Raw genomic sequence first — 18,467 nt, 5'->3', positions numbered from 1 at the left:
TAAGAATTCCTGGTCGAGCTCTTCCCCTTGGTTGGGAGGTCTGTAGTAGACCCCCACTGTTAAGTCTCTTTCCCTTTGACTGCCTTGTATTCTAACCCAGAGCACTTCAGTGTGCCCCTCCTCTGACCCTGTGCTACTTGATCAAGATGTGTATTCCTCCTTAATGTAGATTGCCACACCCCCGCCTTTCCTTCCTGTCCTGTCCCTCCTGTACAGCTTATAGCCCTTGATGTTCACCGCCCAATCACGCGTTGGGTCCCACCATGTTTCTGTGAGCCCCACTATGTCCGGGTTGGTGTCAGCTAGCAGGAGGGTAAGTTCCCCCTGCTTGTTTCCCATACTACAAGCATTTGTGTAGAGGCATTTGAGGCTTCCTGAGGATGTATGCCCTGGCCTCCTAATCTCAGCACTGCCCTGGCTGCTGTTGCTTACCTGTGTATTTGTTCTCCTCGTTGGTCTAGGCTGGGCTGTACTTACTTGTGGGTGCTGCTTGGTTTAGTGGTCCAAGGCTTCTTCCGCCCTCATCTTCCCCTTCCCCTTTAAATCTTAAGGCTCAGTTAACACCAAATCCTTCACTTGGACTATTGAGGCTTCTGCTTGTCTCCTTCCTACCCATCATCTGTATGTCTGACTTCAGTTTTGGTACTACATCGGACTTGGGTTTGTACACGTCTCATTAAGAACTCTATTTTTATTAGGCAGCTTCCTGCTCTACGAGTCTGTCAAAATATTAATAAGATTTCTTGCAGTTTGGGGTTGACCAGTAGCTGAATTGTCTTGTTACTTAGGCTACCTGTTCTTGTTGTTTCCTCGCTCAGCTCCTTACCATAGGTGTTGCTGAGAGCTGCTGAGGGGTTTCCTCAAGCAAATCTCTTCCTATTTCTTCCCTTAGGGTTTCTGTCTGTTCTGTGTAGAACCTGCATTTTAAATGGACACCGAAGGGTTTGGGGAGCTTCTCCAGCAGGCAGAACAACTTGCAGCTGAGACAGAGGGTATCTCTGAGCTTCCCCATGTGGAACGCAACCTCCAGGAGATCCAGCAGGCAGGGGAACGTCTGCGCTCTCGGACTCTGACCCGCACCTCACAGGAGACTGCAGATGTCAAGGCGTAAGTGGACCTTTGTATTTTGTATGCTAAAGAAATGGGTTTTATATAGATTTAACTTCTTGAAGCGGGGGGTGAATTAGCTGTTTTGTGGAGGTCGAATAGTTTGATGTCCCCATAAAGGTCTCTGCATATCTGCTGCTATGGTAATTGAAGAGCTATGAGCCCCCTCAGTTGTCTTACCTGTTTGTTGATCTCGACCACGCCTGCTTCTCTTTTCTGTTTCCTGCTATTGGACACCAGGAGGCAAAAAATGACTATCATTAATTCTAGCTGTATAATGGCCTGCATCATATATTTTTCTGCTCTTGGGGTTCCCAGCCATTGCCTTAAGTTTGAGTATTAGGCAGATTGTATGTTATTTTCCCAGTATTTTTGTAGGAAGCCAACACCTTCTGTCTTGCATTAGGGTGTTTAGTAAAATTCCAAGCATAAGTTGCAGATTGGCTCTGAATGACACTTAAAATATAAGGAATAAAATGTTTTTGTGAGGTGCTTGGATATTACAGTACAGGGGCTTCTTCAAAAGAGTAATATGCAAAAAAAAAAGTAGTAATTGGCTGGGGGATAAGGGCTGATGATAGGTTGATGAAAGATGAAAACCAGCCTCAGTTTCATTATGAACAGCACAGAGAATGGCTGTATGTTATACTGCATTTGGGAGCAAGCATGCTGTTACCAGTTTATACTCTTCCTAGAGTTTGCGGTGTAAATTATTGAGAGGATAGGGCAGGCAAACCATTGAATATTTTACAACTGAGACTGAGTCGGGGGAAGGAATCGTCTGGGGTGAGCCTGGGGTTATTGTCCACCTTGGGTTGTGTACCAGTCTCAGTGACCACTGGGAAGTAAGTAATTACTTTGGGGGTTTGACTGTCCTAAGCTGGCAGCTGATAGGATTTTTTTTCTAGCTTACTTAAATGAACAGCTCATTTTCTGTTAAGACATCCTTGTGTTCCTTATTTCTGTATTGAAGTTCTCCAGCAGAAATAGTGTTCTAGCTGGTAAATAGCTACTAAATTCGTATTTTAAAAGGACAGGGCTGTCATAAGTCTAAAGCTCTGCTTTTTGCTTTGCAAAAGTCTGTTAAAGCCATAGTTTCTCTAATGCTTCTCTAATAGTCTATCAGAGAAGCGTGCCCAAAGACAGAACAGTTACTTGAATATATTAATGGTCATAGTGGAAAAGGAATATTTGAAATTGGAGTGGAGATGGCTGAGACTTCAGATGAGGAGCTGTGGAATTAGACAGGTGGCTGACTCCAGCACTTTCATCCTGCTTTGCTTGTGGGATTTCCTTCCATTGCTTGTGGCTTTGTTTGACAGAGGTGGAGTTTAATCTTCAGTGGGAAGGTGAGCCCACCTTCTTTATACAGTTTGCTTTGTCACTGTAGCATAAGGAACTTCCCAAGGGTGAAGGAAGACAAGTGACATTCTGCAAGGGAAAACAGCTGCAACTTTCTGTCCGACTTCATCCCCTCTTCCTTACACTTCTTTCATCCCCTCCCAGCAGGTAAATCCACTGCAGTTATTTCAGAAGCAATCTGCTTGGGCAGTGCTGGAATGAAGGGAAAAGGAGGGATCAGGTTCTAGTTTGCTGGGATCATTAACTGCCTCTCTGCACTCTGCTTCTTGCTAGGAAGGAGCCTGGGAGGAACTTGAAAATGCCTAGGGATATAATAAAGATGACCAGGATTAACTAAATTACTGGAAAGTGATATCCCTATCCCACACACTTGATAGAAAAAATTGACATCACTATTGTTTTGATAAGTGACCAGAGTATTCGTTGCCACAACAGAAAAGTAGTTGTTCTTTCAGATATAGTAAAAGGAGCTTTATTATCTAAGTGCCAGTATAATCCCTGTTTAATTTTCCCCCATGTAGATCCGTTCTTCTTGGGTCAAGGGGCCTTGATATATCTCACATCTCTCAACGGCTGGAGAGTCTTAGTGCAGCCACTACATTTGAGCCTCTTGAGCCCGTGAAGGACACTGACATACAGGTAAGGTTTGTACAAGTTGTTTATGCTATCCCAGCAAATAATGGGTATTTGTTAGGGGTGCACTGATAGATTTTTGGTGCCAGTACTGATGGCTCATTTTTAAGGAGCCATATCGTCCAATACTGATCCAATTCAGAAATAGGTAGCCCCGCAGCATGGAGAACAGCTGTGTCTGGCTGGTAAGTCTGTTGTGGGGAAAGGGAATGGGTGTGTGTGGGGGGGGCAGATTGAGGCCCCTGTGGTGAGGGAGGGAGTGAGAGTGGGGCTGGGGCAGAGGGTATGGGATTGAGCCACGGCTTGTCTGGGGTGGGGGACGGGGAGTGAGGGTGGTGGCGCCCACCACTGCATGCACCCCAGGAGGGCATGGGGGTGTGTGTGCCCCTGGATCTGCCCATGGGCTGGGGTGGGCTGCCACTGCAGGCTAGGGCCGGGGCTGCACCCAGCTCTTCCTGGTGTGGGGGTGCTGGGCCAGGCTGCACTTGAGGCAGGCAGTGGCGGTGCTGGGAATGGGAGCTACAGTGAATTTTGGGGTGGCTACAGCCCCCCTCAACTGCTGCTTCCAGCACTGCTGCCACCTGCCCCAAGTGCAACCTGACCCAGCCCCTCCCCCCGCTGGGAAGAGCCTGGCACAGCCCTGGCCCTAGCCCCAGCCTGCAGCAGCAGCCCACCTTGCCTTGCGTGCAGATCTGGGGGCACATGGCCCCCCCCCCCCCCTTCCTGGAGTGCATGCAGCAGCAGAAGCTGCCACCCCTGCTCCCCAGCCCCAATCCCACTCCCACTCCCTCCTTCACTGCAAGGGCCTCGATCTGCCCTTGCCCCTTATCCCACAGCAGACTTGCCAGCCTGACCTGGATGTTCTGCCTGGCTGCACTCCTGGCCATGTGCATTTTGCAGCAGCGGCTGTGCTCATGTACACAGCATTTATCAGCCATATCAGAAAAAAAAAAACAAAAACCGATTGCTGATGCTTTCAGTTTTCCTCATATAGGTGCCAATCCAATATGGGACTGGTGTATTGGTGCACCTCTAGGATTTTTGGTTTTTCTTTCAGACCTTTATAACATAGAAAACTATAGAAACATTGTTGCTTTGTGCTTTGTTTCCTGGCTAGGTAATGACTTCTAGGCAATTTGAAACCTGTGCTGAAAATTATCAGGAGTAGTCTTTGGATGAGGCACTAAGGGCGTATTTATTCTATGTTCCCAGTGTGTCATGGCAGGGATGTTCCCCGTGGACATCCCTCTGAAGTTGTTTTGAGGCCTCTATCCCAGTGTGCTTAAGAGTAGCTTCTGGGGCTGCCCCCAGAGTGTCTTCATAGGTGTATTTTTAGGTTTGGTAAGTGAACAAGAGAGGGTGGGCAGGCTATGTTCAGGGCTGTCTTGATTGCATCTATTTAGAAAATATTTGACCAGGGGTGTCAATTTATCTATACACATATCATCTGGCCTGTGGGGTTTGTGGAGGTCCTGGGAATTTGGGAGATAAGGCCTGCTGCCAAATTTTGGGATACAGAACCCTGCTGTGGATGTGTTTGGGTGGTGGCAGAGCAAATGACAACTATTTTAAATCCCTTTCTAAGCCGACTCAGGCACTCATGGCAATTAATGCCATTACTGTTTGTCTTACCACAAGTGTTAGCTTGCCAAAGATCCTTGTGGTCTAGATTCAGCTGGGGAGGCAGGGTTCAAGCAAACTTGACACCCATGCTGTAGATGCACCCAAAATCTTTGTCTGCTTTATCAGCATAAGCTGTACAAAGCTGTCCTTCCCTTTTCAGCCTCCCTTTTGTTTAGATAGGTGAAGGCAGGGTGAACCACTAGGTGACTCTGAATGACTGGGTTTTTGAGAGGGCCTTTCCTCAGTCAGCTCTACCTAATCTAAGAGGAGTGGGTATTCTGTTTTCCTTTAAACTTGTATTCTGTAATTGCGAGACCATGCTTACTTGCCATGTTTCCTATGTTTGATCACAGTTTGATTTAATTTCTTGCACATTTTTCTGTATATCACCTATAGCAGGGGTTTTCAACCTTTTTTAAGGAGTGTACCCCTTCTGTGGGTACTCCTTCTGGACTGTACCCCCTTCTGGCCGGACACTGCCCTCCCATGCCTGGCTGGCTGTGGGAAAGCTGGTGGTGTGGGGAAGTGAGGGTACTTGGGCGTGCAGTTGCACATGGTGGCAGCACGGTGTGATAAATGGTGGTGGCGACTCTGCCCCCTGGTTCCCAAGTACCCCTACTTCTCCACCCGCTGCTATATACCCCTTGGGGCCTTCCCGAGTACCCCCAGGGGTATGCATACCCATAGCTGACAACCCCTGACCTATAGGGTGAGTCTATATACATAACAAAGAGGGGTGGTGGTGATGACTGGGGCACCTGCCTTGGTCACAGACTTACAGGGAGGTCATAAAAATATATCAGGTGTTACGCTGCTGACCTAGTCACCACTATCAGTAGCCCAGTTGGCTACTGTCCTGTGTGCCATTGCTGTCCAGGGTACAAAACTGTCAAGTTATGCCTCTGTATAGGGCAGGGGCAGGCAATTATTTTGGGCAGAGGACCACTTACTGAGTTTCGGCAAGCCATCAAGGGCTGCGTGACAGGTAACCCAGGGCAGTTTAATATTAATTTTCTAAAATTTTTAGGGGCCCTTTGGGCCAGAGAGAATGACCTGGCAGGCCACATCCAGCCCCTGGGCCGCATTTTGACCACCCCGGTATAGGGTGCGCATTTACGTGCTGCCAGTTTAGAGCTTACCAGTTAGATAAATTTAAATGCAGCTTCCTTTGGCAAGGCTTATTTTCACCTTGTATTGGTTTCCCAGTTCTGTTACTAACCTTAACAACACTTCTTTTTTTTTCTTAACAGAAAAGAAATCCGCAGTATTAATTATACAGTTAAGAGCTTATTAGTTTTAGATCTGTAAATTTTGAGAACTTGATTGTAGAGAGAATAAGCCTCTCTCTGTGCAGAGCTTGTTAAGGCTTATATGGAAGGGATTGTAAGACCACATGCTTCAAGGCATAAATCAATGTCTAACATTTTGGGGTTGGAAAAAGAGGATACCATCTACTTCAGAGATTTGTATTTTCACCCGAACAGTTCATGTTGGCTACTGTTGGAGACCAGGGACAGCTGGACCTCTGGTCTTCTGGTCCATTGTGGTGATTCTGTGTTCCTCAGATTAGCCTAAACAAAGAGTGGGGAAAGAAAAAACAATGTTTACAGCACCTATATGCATTGCTTCAAGTTCCAGTTCCTTACTGTGAATTTGCACCACTTTGCCTTCTGGCAGTTCCTGTTGGGTTTCTTCCCACCCCTCCCCACCTTTTTCTCCCTCTAGGTGTTTTGTTTTCTCAGAAAAGATTAGTGAACTCAGGAGACGTTATCTATTGCGTGATCCTAGAATAATAGCTTTTCTGGCATTCACTTTTTTGTGTGTCTTTCCTTTTATTTCTTTGTTCCAATTTTTGATATTGTTGCATCTCTCTCTTATTAGGGATGTTAAACTTACCTAAGGATGTCTTCCTTGACCCCGTTCAGTCTAGGATTTTCAAGAGCTCTTCTGCCGTTTTGCTTCTGGGTTTACTACTGCTATTCATTCTTTGACTTCTCTTGTCTTTACTTTTTCGTTTTAAGAGTTCAACACTAAATCTTGTTGTGGATTCTTGAGACCCCTAGCAATAAAGCTGTGACTCTCTTTTGGATTCCAAGTATGTGGACTGATATTACCATTTTTTAAAATCTTATTTATTATGGTGTCAGTTTTAAATTTTCTGGTTATTTGACCAACCCAGTACAAAGTTTTAAGTCTTTTGTAACAAAACTCAGGGTCTCATCCTGGTAGGGGCAGGTGATTGTAATCAAATATTTCTACTTTTTATAATTTTGAATATCTGAGACCAAGGTCATATTCCTAGTGGGTGATAGCAGGACCTAGGAAAGATAGGTGCGTACCTCCTGTTGATCTCAACTCTAGTTGACTGTTTTGGGAGATGAACGTCTAATTTACTTAGCACAAAGATTTGCATGTTTAGGCATTTAAAAAGATCTGGTCTACAGAGATCAGAAACAATCTGTCTACTCCCTAATCTAGATTAATCCTTCCTTCTGTTTAATAAATCAGCATTAATAACAGACATTTAAAAAAAACTTGTATAAGAATTAAAATGCCCTTAATGCAACAGACTTTTTTTTTTTTTTTTTTTTTTAACTAATAAAACAACTTTAAAATGCTGCTTTGGTGTGGATTTCTGTAATGGAATTCCAGTTTGTATTCTAATGCATTTTAACACAGAGTAAAGAAAAATCTGCAAGTAAGAAATGCCTCATTCACCGTTTTCTAATGAAATGTTAAGAATCTGAATACATGTGCATTGTACTATATAATTGTTTAAATTAGGTGCCCATGGGTTAGCAAAAGGAAGCATGAAATGTAGTGTGAAAGTTCTGTATGGTTGCAAATTAACACCTTTTAATGGTTATACTAATAAGAATGAGGCTTTCTTTAGAACAGGAACTAAAAAATACAAATGGAAAATACTATTGAAATCAATCATTTAAATTGGAGTTTTGTGCTTGCCGAATATAATCATGATTAAAATTGGTGATTTTAAATTGTCCCTTAAATCAATCCCCTCTGATCGGAGATGGCAACGCGCGAGTGCTTTGAATCTTAATATTTGTTTCACAGTTGATTTGCAGCAAACCCCCCCCCATATTACAAGTAAAACTGTGATCTGAAATGGGGATGTTCAAGGTTTTATGTGGTCACATGGGTTTATAAGCAAGCCATAGGGGAGCTTCAGGGTTCTTAGACCCCTTATTATGTATATTCAGTTTAAGGTGGATGCAAGGATTTCAGCGTTCTGTGCAGATTTGCAGTAGCACCGTCTTCTGCTTTTCGTCTGAAAGCATTTGCTTTGCAGTTGCATCCCAAGTTGTCTGGTTGCTGCTGACAACAGTCTGTTGCCTGAAAAAGACTTATTTGGAATACGGACAAATCTGTACATTTGTCTCCAGGCTTCTGTGTACTGATGCCCACAATAGATTCTGGTCCTCTGAGAGAAGTTTTTATCAAGATTTTCTGCTACCTGTGAAAGTGATCATGAATCTTTTTATATGACTTTCTTTTAACTTTCCTTAGGTTTACATTGGGTTTTAGACAGAGTAAAGGTTTCTCTTACTGAATCTTGAGTAATTCTGTTTTGTAGCTTCCTGATTCTGCCAGTTTATTGATTGCCTTCTATGGTCATTTAAAATCTTGTTCATGTGGGGACCGCTACCGCTACCTCCACTCACACTGGATAGGATTTTCTTTTCTATGTTGTCTCGCATAGTGGGGTTAGAGAGTAATATCCAAGTCTGAGCAAGGGTAGTAGAATTTGACTTTTAATTTGCCACTGTTTTAACTACCCTTGTTTTATTGCTCCATTATTTGGAAAGTTACATTGATTACTCTTGAAACTAATGAACAGGTTTTAATGGAGGGGAGGGTGTTGCCGCTTTTGTGCCTTGTGCAGTATTGACCATACACTTTTAGTTTAGTTGTAACCTGTAAGAAACATCTTCAAACAACTTGTGAGCTTACTTTTGCCATCTTCCTCACAGCTACCTGCCCTTCCTCAGTCCTGCTTTCTTGATATTTTTCTACTTCAAGCTTTCAGACATTTTACGTTGCTTTGTGCACTTGCGTAGATTTAAAGTTACTCTGAAACTTGTTTATCATATTTGCAGGGTATTCTGGTTATTATTACTGCTACTGCTTGTGTGTTGCTTATAAAGCTTTACTGCATGTGATTGGTGTTATTGTTTCATAAATATTTTATACCATGATTTTAATGAGAATCTAAAAAGTTTAGCCGGTAGAAGCTTACAGTACTATAGTTCTTTTCTGACTTCTGCCTGCCCTGGTACAATAGACTACCCATTACATATTCATTGGAGGAGTTGCATGTTGGGTCTGGGGATGACTAAGTGGCTGCTAAGCCTTAGGCACCAAAATAACCATGAGATATAATTGAGGGTTTAAAATACAATTAAAACATATCTGATATAAATTTTAGGCTATAGTTGATTTTAAAACATAGCAAAGTTTTTTTCATTATAGGAAAATAACAAGTTTTTTATTCTTCTGCTTCCTGTCCTAGACTCTTGAACCTCCTTTTTTGCAACCTGGGAGAATTTTCAGAGATCTTTTCTGGCCCCTGGTCCCTTGTCAAGTGGCTTAGAGTTTATAAATCTGAAAATGTTTTCACCTAAATTCTTTACTTGTCTCTACCTTGTCTTGTGTAGCACTGCAATTCTAGTGTTCTCTATGTAGGCAACATAGAGAGATTGCTAGAATCTAATCTCTCAAGCAAGAGCTGTCAGCATTGCAGAGAAGAATCTAGGAAATTGCAGTTTTTTGTAGACAGAATGGAACACCACAAAGGCAGGTCCTTGGGGACCTGGGACCCTAAAACTAATGTTTTGAGTGGCTCAAAGACTGCAAGAGCACTCAGGATTTCAACTTAATGGAAGCCTCTCTTTGTTTAGTTAACTGGCAGAATATCTTCCTGTGCTGAACCTATCTTCAACTGTATGCAGTAGTGCTTACTAGAAAGAAATGCACCAATTTGTAGCTCAATGAATTATCTGTACCATTTATCAGTAGTAAAATATAGATGACTTGTGCATAAAAAGGGGTTTGTCCAGGAAATGTTTCTCACTAGAGTAGCTGTCTGGAAAGCTTGTAGAAAAGGTTCTTTTAGGTATCTTCTGCTTAGTGCAAAAATTCATTTTTTTTTCCTTCAATTTTAGGACTCTCACTCTTAAATATTTAGACATTTTTAAACAGAGCTTACCATGTACAAGCTGAGAGCCTTATATTCAAACTGCCTCTGTTCAGGCAGATGTGGGGGTCAGGGAAACAGTAATGTGCTTTCTCAGCCAGTTGTAGGATTGGATTCTGACTAGTACCTTCTAAATGATGATGATGAAGCCTGTGATGGATCCAAGGAAATGGCTTTTTTGTGGAGGAGGGGGTTGTGTATCACAGGATGATATGCAGCTTTGAGATGGGACCTGTGTCTGCCTGGTCTCATATAGGCGTTCCCTCGCTGCCTTGGAGCATGCGCCTGGTGTTGGCTGCAGTGTTGGTTCCTGTGGTCTTGGTGAAAGCTTGCCTGCCACAACTTTGATCTTCCCTTCAGTGTTGGGGCTCCCTCTCATACCCCTCGTGGGTCACTCGCACTCCCTAGTGGGAATTCTTGGGGCACCACCTCCCCTACACACCAGCCCCTAAGATGGCCGCTTGATGGTCGGTTAGCTTGCCCTCCAAGGTCGACTCCTGGGCCCTCCCTGTCCACAGGGTTCCTAGTAATCTTGTCCTGCCCTCGACTTCCTTAGGATGTTTGACAGTCCCTGTAGCTATGCCAGATCTCCCTGGCTGCACTGTTGCATGCAGTGCCCTCCTGGCTGCTGCTTTCCTCTGAGCATCACCCCTGGCCCTAATCTCTTTCTTAGGGCCCCTTAAGGTGATCCATAAAAGAACAACTTAAACGGAAACAAAAAGGGGAGTGGAGTCTTAGCCCTTCCCCACTAACAACTTTGGCATCTGTGGCTCTGTAGTCCCTCAACGCCATTCTCGTTTCTTTAACTGTTCATGGGCCCTTCCAATGGGTCCACCACTGGGGTCTCCTGTTGGCCACTGGTGCTGACCTTTCTTGGCATGGGAGCCACTCTTACAGTCTGCTCTCTGCGGTGCTTCCCTAGCTGTTTCTTTGCCACCCGCTTTTATCTTTGCTGGGCGGCGTTCTCCAGTGACCTCATCTGCCCGTGCCGCTTTCAGCCGGATGTAAAAGTGGCTGACAAACCCCGTAGGTGCTCTGTCCCAGTGCAGCTCATCCATCCATTCTTTCCCTGAAAAAAGTAAGTTTGCTCTGTCTTTAGGGTTTGCCTTTAGGGTTAGGGGTGGCTGTGTCTGTCTGCCCTGATTCCTGCTGTGGGAGGGGTCTCCTGTCCCCTTGCTTTTGTTCCCCTGGGACAGGACCCCTACAATGACTAGAGCAATAGCGTACAAAATATACTGGTTTCTTATTGATGATTGAGACTTTTTAAAAAAGAAAACAAAAAATAGAGTAGTTCTTGAGATGGAATTGTACACCCAGAGGCCCTCAAATTTCTTCTGCTAGGAAAGATGTGTGAATTATGCACGCAATGCTTGTGTAAAGTATGTATAGTTACTCATTTAATAATGCCACATCTAGCTTCCATTGTACAGGCTAGCATTCAATCATTGTAACAAGCAGATATTGTTATGATGATGCTCACTGCACGAAGTGTGTGTATGCATGTTTCATAGATGGAAATGCTGACACAACCTTAAAGGAACACCCTCAAGTCCTGTTTACTTTCTATTGTTTGCATTAGCTTAGCTTGAAAATGTTGTTTTTTTTTCTCCTCCAGATTTTGTCCTTTCCCATTTGCCAACCACTGATTTCTTTTCTCTCCTTCCATTCTAATGGAGCTTGAAATGAATGCAGCTTTATTTTTCTGTTGTTTCTTTATTTGCCCTAATCAATGATGCTGGCACAGCTGTGGGGCTTTTTTAACTGTTGCTGAGCCAGTGCAGGGAGCACAAGGGCACCCCACCACCACCATTGCAACCTCACAACCTAATGAGAAATGAGCTACAAACCCCCTTCCTCCAAAAAAAAGAAAAAAAGTTACAAAAATATCAGCGAAATGGCCCTTGTGATAACGGCTCACAAAAGTGGCCTTTATTCAGTTAAGATGTTTGCATGAAACACATGCTTACAGCCAATTGCTGCGCATCTTGGTTGCTTAAATAACCTATTGACTTTGAGCAAGTTTTGGCTTGAGTATTCAAATAAAGAAGATAAACACCTGGGTAGTAAAGTGTGGCCAGAAGTGGCTTAATGTAAAGAGACAAGTGGAGATATGGAATTAATTGGTTTTTGACACTTGGAAGTTGCCTGGGCAGTCGCCAGGGTGCAGAGTGAGGCAGTCTCATAGTTCATAGTTTCATAGTTGATAGGGTCAGAAGGGACCTAAGTAAGTCATCAAGTATGAGCCCCTGCCATGGGCAGGAAAGAATGCTGGGGTCAAACAGCCCTGGCTAGGTGATTGTCTAATCTCCTTTTAAAGATCCCCAGGGTAGGGGCGAGCACCACTTCCCTAGGAAGTTGGTTCCATATCCTAGGCACCCTGACTGAAGTAGTGCCTGAATCTACTCTGTCAACTTATGGCTGTTTTTCCTTGTTACTCCCAGTAGTGCTCGGGGGAACAGGGTCTCTCCCATTGCCTGCTGTCCCCCTTGGCAGATTTATAGGCAGCCACCAGATCCCCTCTCAGCCTTCTCTTGTGTAGGCTGAACAGGTTCAGGTCCTGTAGCTTCTCCTCGTAGGGCCCTGCTGCCCCCGATCATGCTAGTGGCCCTTCTCTGGACCCTTTCTATGCTATCCACATCCCTCCTGAAGTGCGGCGCCCAGAACTGGACTCGGTACTCCAGCTGCGGCCTGACCAGTGTTGCATAGAGCAGGAGGATCACGTCCTTGGACCTGCTTGTGATGCATCTGTGGATGCATGACAAGATGCTGTTAGCCTTCCTGACTTTAGTGGCCCAAAGCCTTCCCCACATTGGTGGTCCATGTTCATTTTGGAATCAATAGTGACTCCAAGATCCTTCTCTGCCTCTGTGCTGACGAGAAGGGAGTTCCCCAGCCTGTAGGTATGCTGCTGGTTTTTCTTTCCCAGGTGCAATACCTTGCACTTGTCTGTATTGAAACCCATCCGATTCTCATCCACCCACCTCTCTAACCTGTCCAGATCTAGCTGTCCACTCAGGACACCCCCAAAATAGAAATGTTGTGATAGAAGGAGGAAGCCGCAGTCACCTTAGAGCAGGTTGAGGGAGTTTCCCTAAGGTAGCTTAGTATTGTGATTTTTTTTTTTAAACAGATCTCTCCAAAGTGTGCCTGTAGAGCCCACCTATGGCTAGCACAGGATAGATATAACTCTGTAAATACAGCAACAATTCAGTGAAGTTCCTGTTCGAGAGATGTGGTTTCATGACTTGAAGTCTTTGTCTGACAGTTGGGTGCACAATGTTAGTTGGTTTCAAATAAGTACTTTACTTATCACTGCCTGTTCTTCTGAGGATTGACCCTCCCTCTGAGATACCCAAGGGAAACATAGAAGCCACTATTGTCACTAGAGAAGTGCAACCACCTCTGGAATGGAAGTGTGGAAGCTGTTTGATTTCTTCTAGGGCTACACACAGCTACCTTCTGGGGTTGAAACTGCAGAAGCAATCTGTATATACTGATAGTGTTAGAATTTCACTATGACCGTAGTGATAGTGTTTTTTGCAAGAATAGAACTGCTAAGGATTGTTAGTGATCTCCAGGACCTTGTGGTTACATCTTAAACATAGTACTTCTAGCAGCAAAATATCTCCATACACAATACTGGTCCAGAAATTCAGTAGTTGCTACTGCCCAGGATAACATATACTTAGTGTGTGCAAATTGCACTATTAAAACTCATACTTAGAAATAACTTCACTATATCTTTTACAGAGAAAATAACTTCTATGAGACGAAGTTTAGGCACAACTGCCCATAATCTGGCAATTTGCTTGTACCACATACAATCTGATAGAGCAGTTACTCAAGTTGAAAGGGGATACATTGATCTTGGGCTCCAAGATAAGGTTTTGATCAGTTCTGTTGTATACAATGATAGTATTTCAATGAATTTTGAAAGAATGCTGATGAAAACGAGAGCTTTATAACTATGGATTTTAGGACTCCCCCAGGAGCTGGTGAGAGCCCAGATAGAGCAGTTTTCTGCTAGTGTGCAGGATCTTGATTGTGAAACCAATTGTAATCAAGAGTGAAACTGACTTGCATTGTTTTTTTCCCCTAAGTCTAGGCAAAAAGTGGCAAAAATTAATGAGAAAGTAAATTGGATTTCTAAAGAATTATCTAGAGTGGTGTTAATAACATAGGGAATACAATTTGTTTTTAGAAATATCTGATTTTTTTTTTTTTTTATCTGATTGTGTACCCACAAGTGCATGTCACTTTCATTCATGGAAACCAAAATGCTAAATAAACATAGAGCCCAAAGTGCCCAATTCATGAGTGAAACTTTGTTTCTGTCCACATACAAATCTCAGCACTGTTGCTCACTCAATTTTTTTGATTACAGAAAAATAATGGAGCAATTCTTCTATTACAAACAATTCAGAAACATCACAACAGGTCAGAATGGTTTTGACACTGTGGATTCCCATTTGAAATCTCTGGATTTATTTTATAAATCATATTTGCATGCCTAACGGTGCTAATATCATGTGGCATGTCGTGGCACCCTTAAAAGGATCTCAAGGCACCCCAGGGTGCCATGGGGCCCTGTTGAGAATTACTGAAGTAGATTAATGGAGTTGGAGGCAGGTTCTGAAATGGTGATTTGAATATGGCCCTTTACCTGTTTTACTAGGATTGGATCTTCAGTCCCTGCTTTTCAAAAGTAAATTTTTAAGGGAGATGGTTCTAAATACCATTTTCTTTCCACCCCTGACTAGTATCAAACTTTCCTGAGATGAGATGCAGTCTGAAGTTTCATTGAGATGAGTGTGGGTGGTTTGAACATTCAACTTGCATTGATAAGTGTGGTGGATCATGCCACTTTTAAGGGGAACCTCTGCCTTGGGACTGTTGCAAAAAAAGCCCTGTCCAGCCTCTGTCTGCTGAAGGGCCCCCCCGGAAGCCAGTCCTGGCATGGTATTGAAACCTGTTTGTTTGTTTTTTGTTCGTTCCTGGCTTCCACAGCTTTCTGTAGAGCTCCCACCTTGGAGAGCTCCTCCTTTGTTCAGCTCACAGGAAAGGGTGTGTGTGTGGGGGGGGGGTGTTCCTCTTCAAAGGAGAAAGGCTGGTCAGAGTGCTGACATCCGAAACAGTGCAGCAGACTGCTTAGCTCCAAATAGTCTTTACTGTTCAACTTTATTTCCCTCTCTCCTTTCGCAAAATCCTGCTCTCTCTCTCTCCAGCTCCTTCAGAGTCTCTGCCCTCAATCAGCAAAGCAGCCACATTTGCACCAAATTTGTTACAAAACTATGGAATTAGCCCAGGGGCTAACACTCATCCAATCAAATGAAGCATAATATCATGGGGAACCCATCGGGAAACTGTCTGTGTGGCCTGCTGCCAGGGCTAGATTGTCATATTTCCCTGGGGTGAAAAGAAAATCTAGATATCCAGCTATGGAACTCTTTACAGCAGGAGTGTCAAAGTTGCCTTGTAACATGAGCCATATCTGGGCTGCAGGGCTCCTTGTGGGCCAGCTCTGGCATGGAGCACGAGGAAGCTGCTGTAGCAGCAGTGGCTCCAGACTGGGGCATGAGGAGGCTTTTGTGGCTGGGCCAGCAGTGGCCGTGGTAGTGGCTCCAGCTCTGGACCAGCAAAATGGCAAGAGGGCTTATAGGGCAGTGTCAGCCCTTGCCTGACCTCTTGCCACTAACTGCCATTCTGTGGTGGGAAACTTTCCTCCTGGCCATGCCAGTAGTCCAGCAGGCCAGAGTGGTTCCATGTGCTGGAACTAGCGTGGGGGTGGTTTGACTCCCCTGATTTTGCAGTACAGCGTGTTCACACTGAGCTTCCCTCCTAAGTGTTCCCTGAGAGCTGTAGTCTGGGACTCAGCCCAGAAAACACAAAGCCACTTCCAGTTAAATTCCATTTGAGGTATGTTGTTTTAGTTTAGAATTTGTTTGTATTATGTGATTTACATTAGTGCCCTGAGGTTTCAACTGAGATGAGGTGCTGAACAAACATAAGACTTCACCTAAAGTAATCTGTGAATCTGAATAAAGTAATCTGTAATCTAAATAGGGATTCCCTAAAGTAATCTGTAACCTGAATAGGGAAGGAGGATAGAAGACAGGAAATACTAGTGTATTATCTTGCTTACAAAATGCACCTTTTTCCTGCCACTTACCCGGTGAAGCCAAAATTTAAAATCTACAGGGAGCAGAGCGGTGTGCAGCTAAAGTATTAAGCCTGCTGCTATTCAGTTACTTGCTACAAGATGTTTTGTTCTTCGTTCTGCCTTTCAAAACCGAGGTGTATTTATATTTTGGGGCATGTTGCAAATGAAAAATGTGATACTACCCTGGTAGAGTTGGAAAGCTAAGATTCAGAGGAATTTTAGGTGTAGATTTCTTTCAAGGCATTTAGGTATGGGGCAGCTCAGCATTGCAAAGCGTGGGTGAATCATCCAAAATCACTCATAGGTTGCAACGCTAAATAAGAAATGCAAAGGGAAAAATCTGAGTTTCAGGAACTAGCCCAAGGTGAGTATGATCCCGGGAGCTGAATCCACATTTCCTGTAGCTGAACCATAACACTACCATCTGCTTGGCAGAAAACATGGCTTTAAGTGCATGGTGGCATGGCAAAATCTTTTGGAATTTATGTCACTACTCTGCCACTGATTCTTTCAGGGAGGATCATGCCTCTCTTTTGGGGCTGTGTGAAACAGCACTGTTGATTTTGACTTCCGTTTTGCTGTTTTGATGGGACAGTTCCATTTCGAGTTTTGTTTTGTTGAAACTGTTTTGCTGTTTCGACATTTCACCCATAGCCTATAATGGGGAAGCACAAAACTGCCTATAACTTTGTTTCTTGTCTGATTTGGATAAAACTTGCAGGGATGGTACCCTTTCTGAGGCTGTGAAGCCAATCAAGTTTCAAGGAGATAGGTGGAGAGATTTTTGGGCAAATGCATGTTAAGCTGCTGACCAGCAAAACTTGTGACAAGTGTGTGTGTGTGTGTGTGTGTGTGTGTGTGTGTGTGTGTTAAGGTGTAGCAGTTTTTTCCATCCCTCCCCTAGAGCACTGGGATTGGAAGGGACCTCAGGGAAGGATCACAGTCAGTGGCCAGCTACACAGTCCATATGAGAGCAGTCCTTCCCCCTCCCTCTCCTCAGTTTCTGTTTCCCTGCAAGCAAGCCCAGCTTCAAAACTTGAAACGTTTTGAGTGCCCTCATTTCATTTGAAGGCTGTTTCAAAGCCTTTCATTTCATTTCAATTTCGTTGCTCCAAGCTCGAAATGAGTTGAAAGTGTCAACAAAACACATGGTAAAATTTTGCACATTCCTACTCTCTATATAACAGTTTCCCTTTCAGTTAAAGGGGTCTAAGACTTACTCTACCTTCAGCATAATTTAAATGATCTTAAGGTGTATTGAAATTATTTTATTCCTTTTTATTTAGTACTCCTGCTCTCTGCAAAATGTCTATTCATAGCATCTGATAAAGTAGGCTGTAGCTATGAAAGCTCAAGCCTCTCAACAGTCTGGGAAAAGCTGCAGATATAATGCTATATGTGTCCCCTTCTTCATCTTGTAGTGATTAGCCATATCAGCTGCACTTTCTACCATACTGGTAGATATCACCAATAAAATGATCATTAACTAACAAGTTTAAAAAGTTTGAGAAACCTCTACCAACATTTGGGTTGAAACTGCTGATGCAGGTCAGTTTCCCAAGCAAAACAATATCTTAAAACTCTGGAATATCTCGATGAAATATTTGGTACTTGGATTGTGGGCAGAAGGCTTTCAGTTTTCTACTGGAAAGCAAAATACCATAGTTTCTTATATATACTCCACTTTCTCTCCTAAAACCATCCCCTCAAAAGTGGGTTGCATGTTTGTTTGAAGCAGGGAAGCTCTTTTTGCTGGAAAACGAGCACTTCTGGAAACGCTGTTTATGTCATGCAGCTGCCAAGATGGCTGCCACATGTCTGCTCAGCAAACCTAAGGGGTTGATCTTTTCTTCAGACTCTCACAGCCATAATTATTGGTTGAGCACTTTGTGCTTGAAGCAGCAAGGGAGCTGTTGGTAGTATCTTGATGGGACTTGTGATGCGGAAACAAACTGATATAGAGAATGACTTGTGATAAAGAAGTAACAGACATACCTTTTGCAAGGGTCTCGGGTCTAATCTTGTGTAATACAGAGTAAGTCCTGCTGGAAACAGTGGTTTTCAACCTTTTAGACTCAAGTTGGCCCTGTATAGATTTGAGTTGCTTCTAGATACTCAAGGGACTTCTTGGAAAATGCCAGTTCTTAGTTTTCACTTTATTTTTCTGAAGCCAAAACAACATCAACAACAGTTTTGTTGCAAAGAATTTAAAGACTACAACTGTGGATTTTTATTTGAGATATCTGGGTTTATTTTGTAAATCATGTTTATAAACCTAACAGTACTAACATTATGTGGCAACCTTGGCAGGACTTCAAGGCACCCCAGGGTGCTGTGGTGCCCTGGTTGATAATCGTTGCTCCAGGA

General features: G+C 43.6%; 1 protein-coding gene across 2 annotated transcripts in view; it reads left to right on the top strand.

Annotated features, from left to right (window-relative positions):
- Positions 1-18,467, top strand: part of NUP93 (nucleoporin 93) — a 151,990-nt gene that overhangs the window by 8,716 nt on the left and 124,807 nt on the right. For both annotated transcript variants that reach the window (XM_019535628.1, XM_019535629.1), the window contains exons 2-3: positions 893-1,107; positions 2,991-3,108. In XM_019535628.1, the coding sequence (XP_019391173.1) occupies positions 929-1,107; positions 2,991-3,108 (297 nt within the window). In that variant the 5' untranslated portion in view covers positions 893-928. The remainder of the gene's footprint in view (positions 1-892; positions 1,108-2,990; positions 3,109-18,467) is intronic.

This window comes from Crocodylus porosus, unplaced genomic scaffold (genome assembly GCF_001723895.1).
Source record: "Crocodylus porosus isolate Cpor-Errol unplaced genomic scaffold, CroPor_comp1, whole genome shotgun sequence".
Taxonomy (NCBI): Eukaryota; Metazoa; Chordata; order Crocodylia; family Crocodylidae; genus Crocodylus; species Crocodylus porosus.
This window is presented reverse-complemented; position numbering and strand designations above follow the sequence as displayed.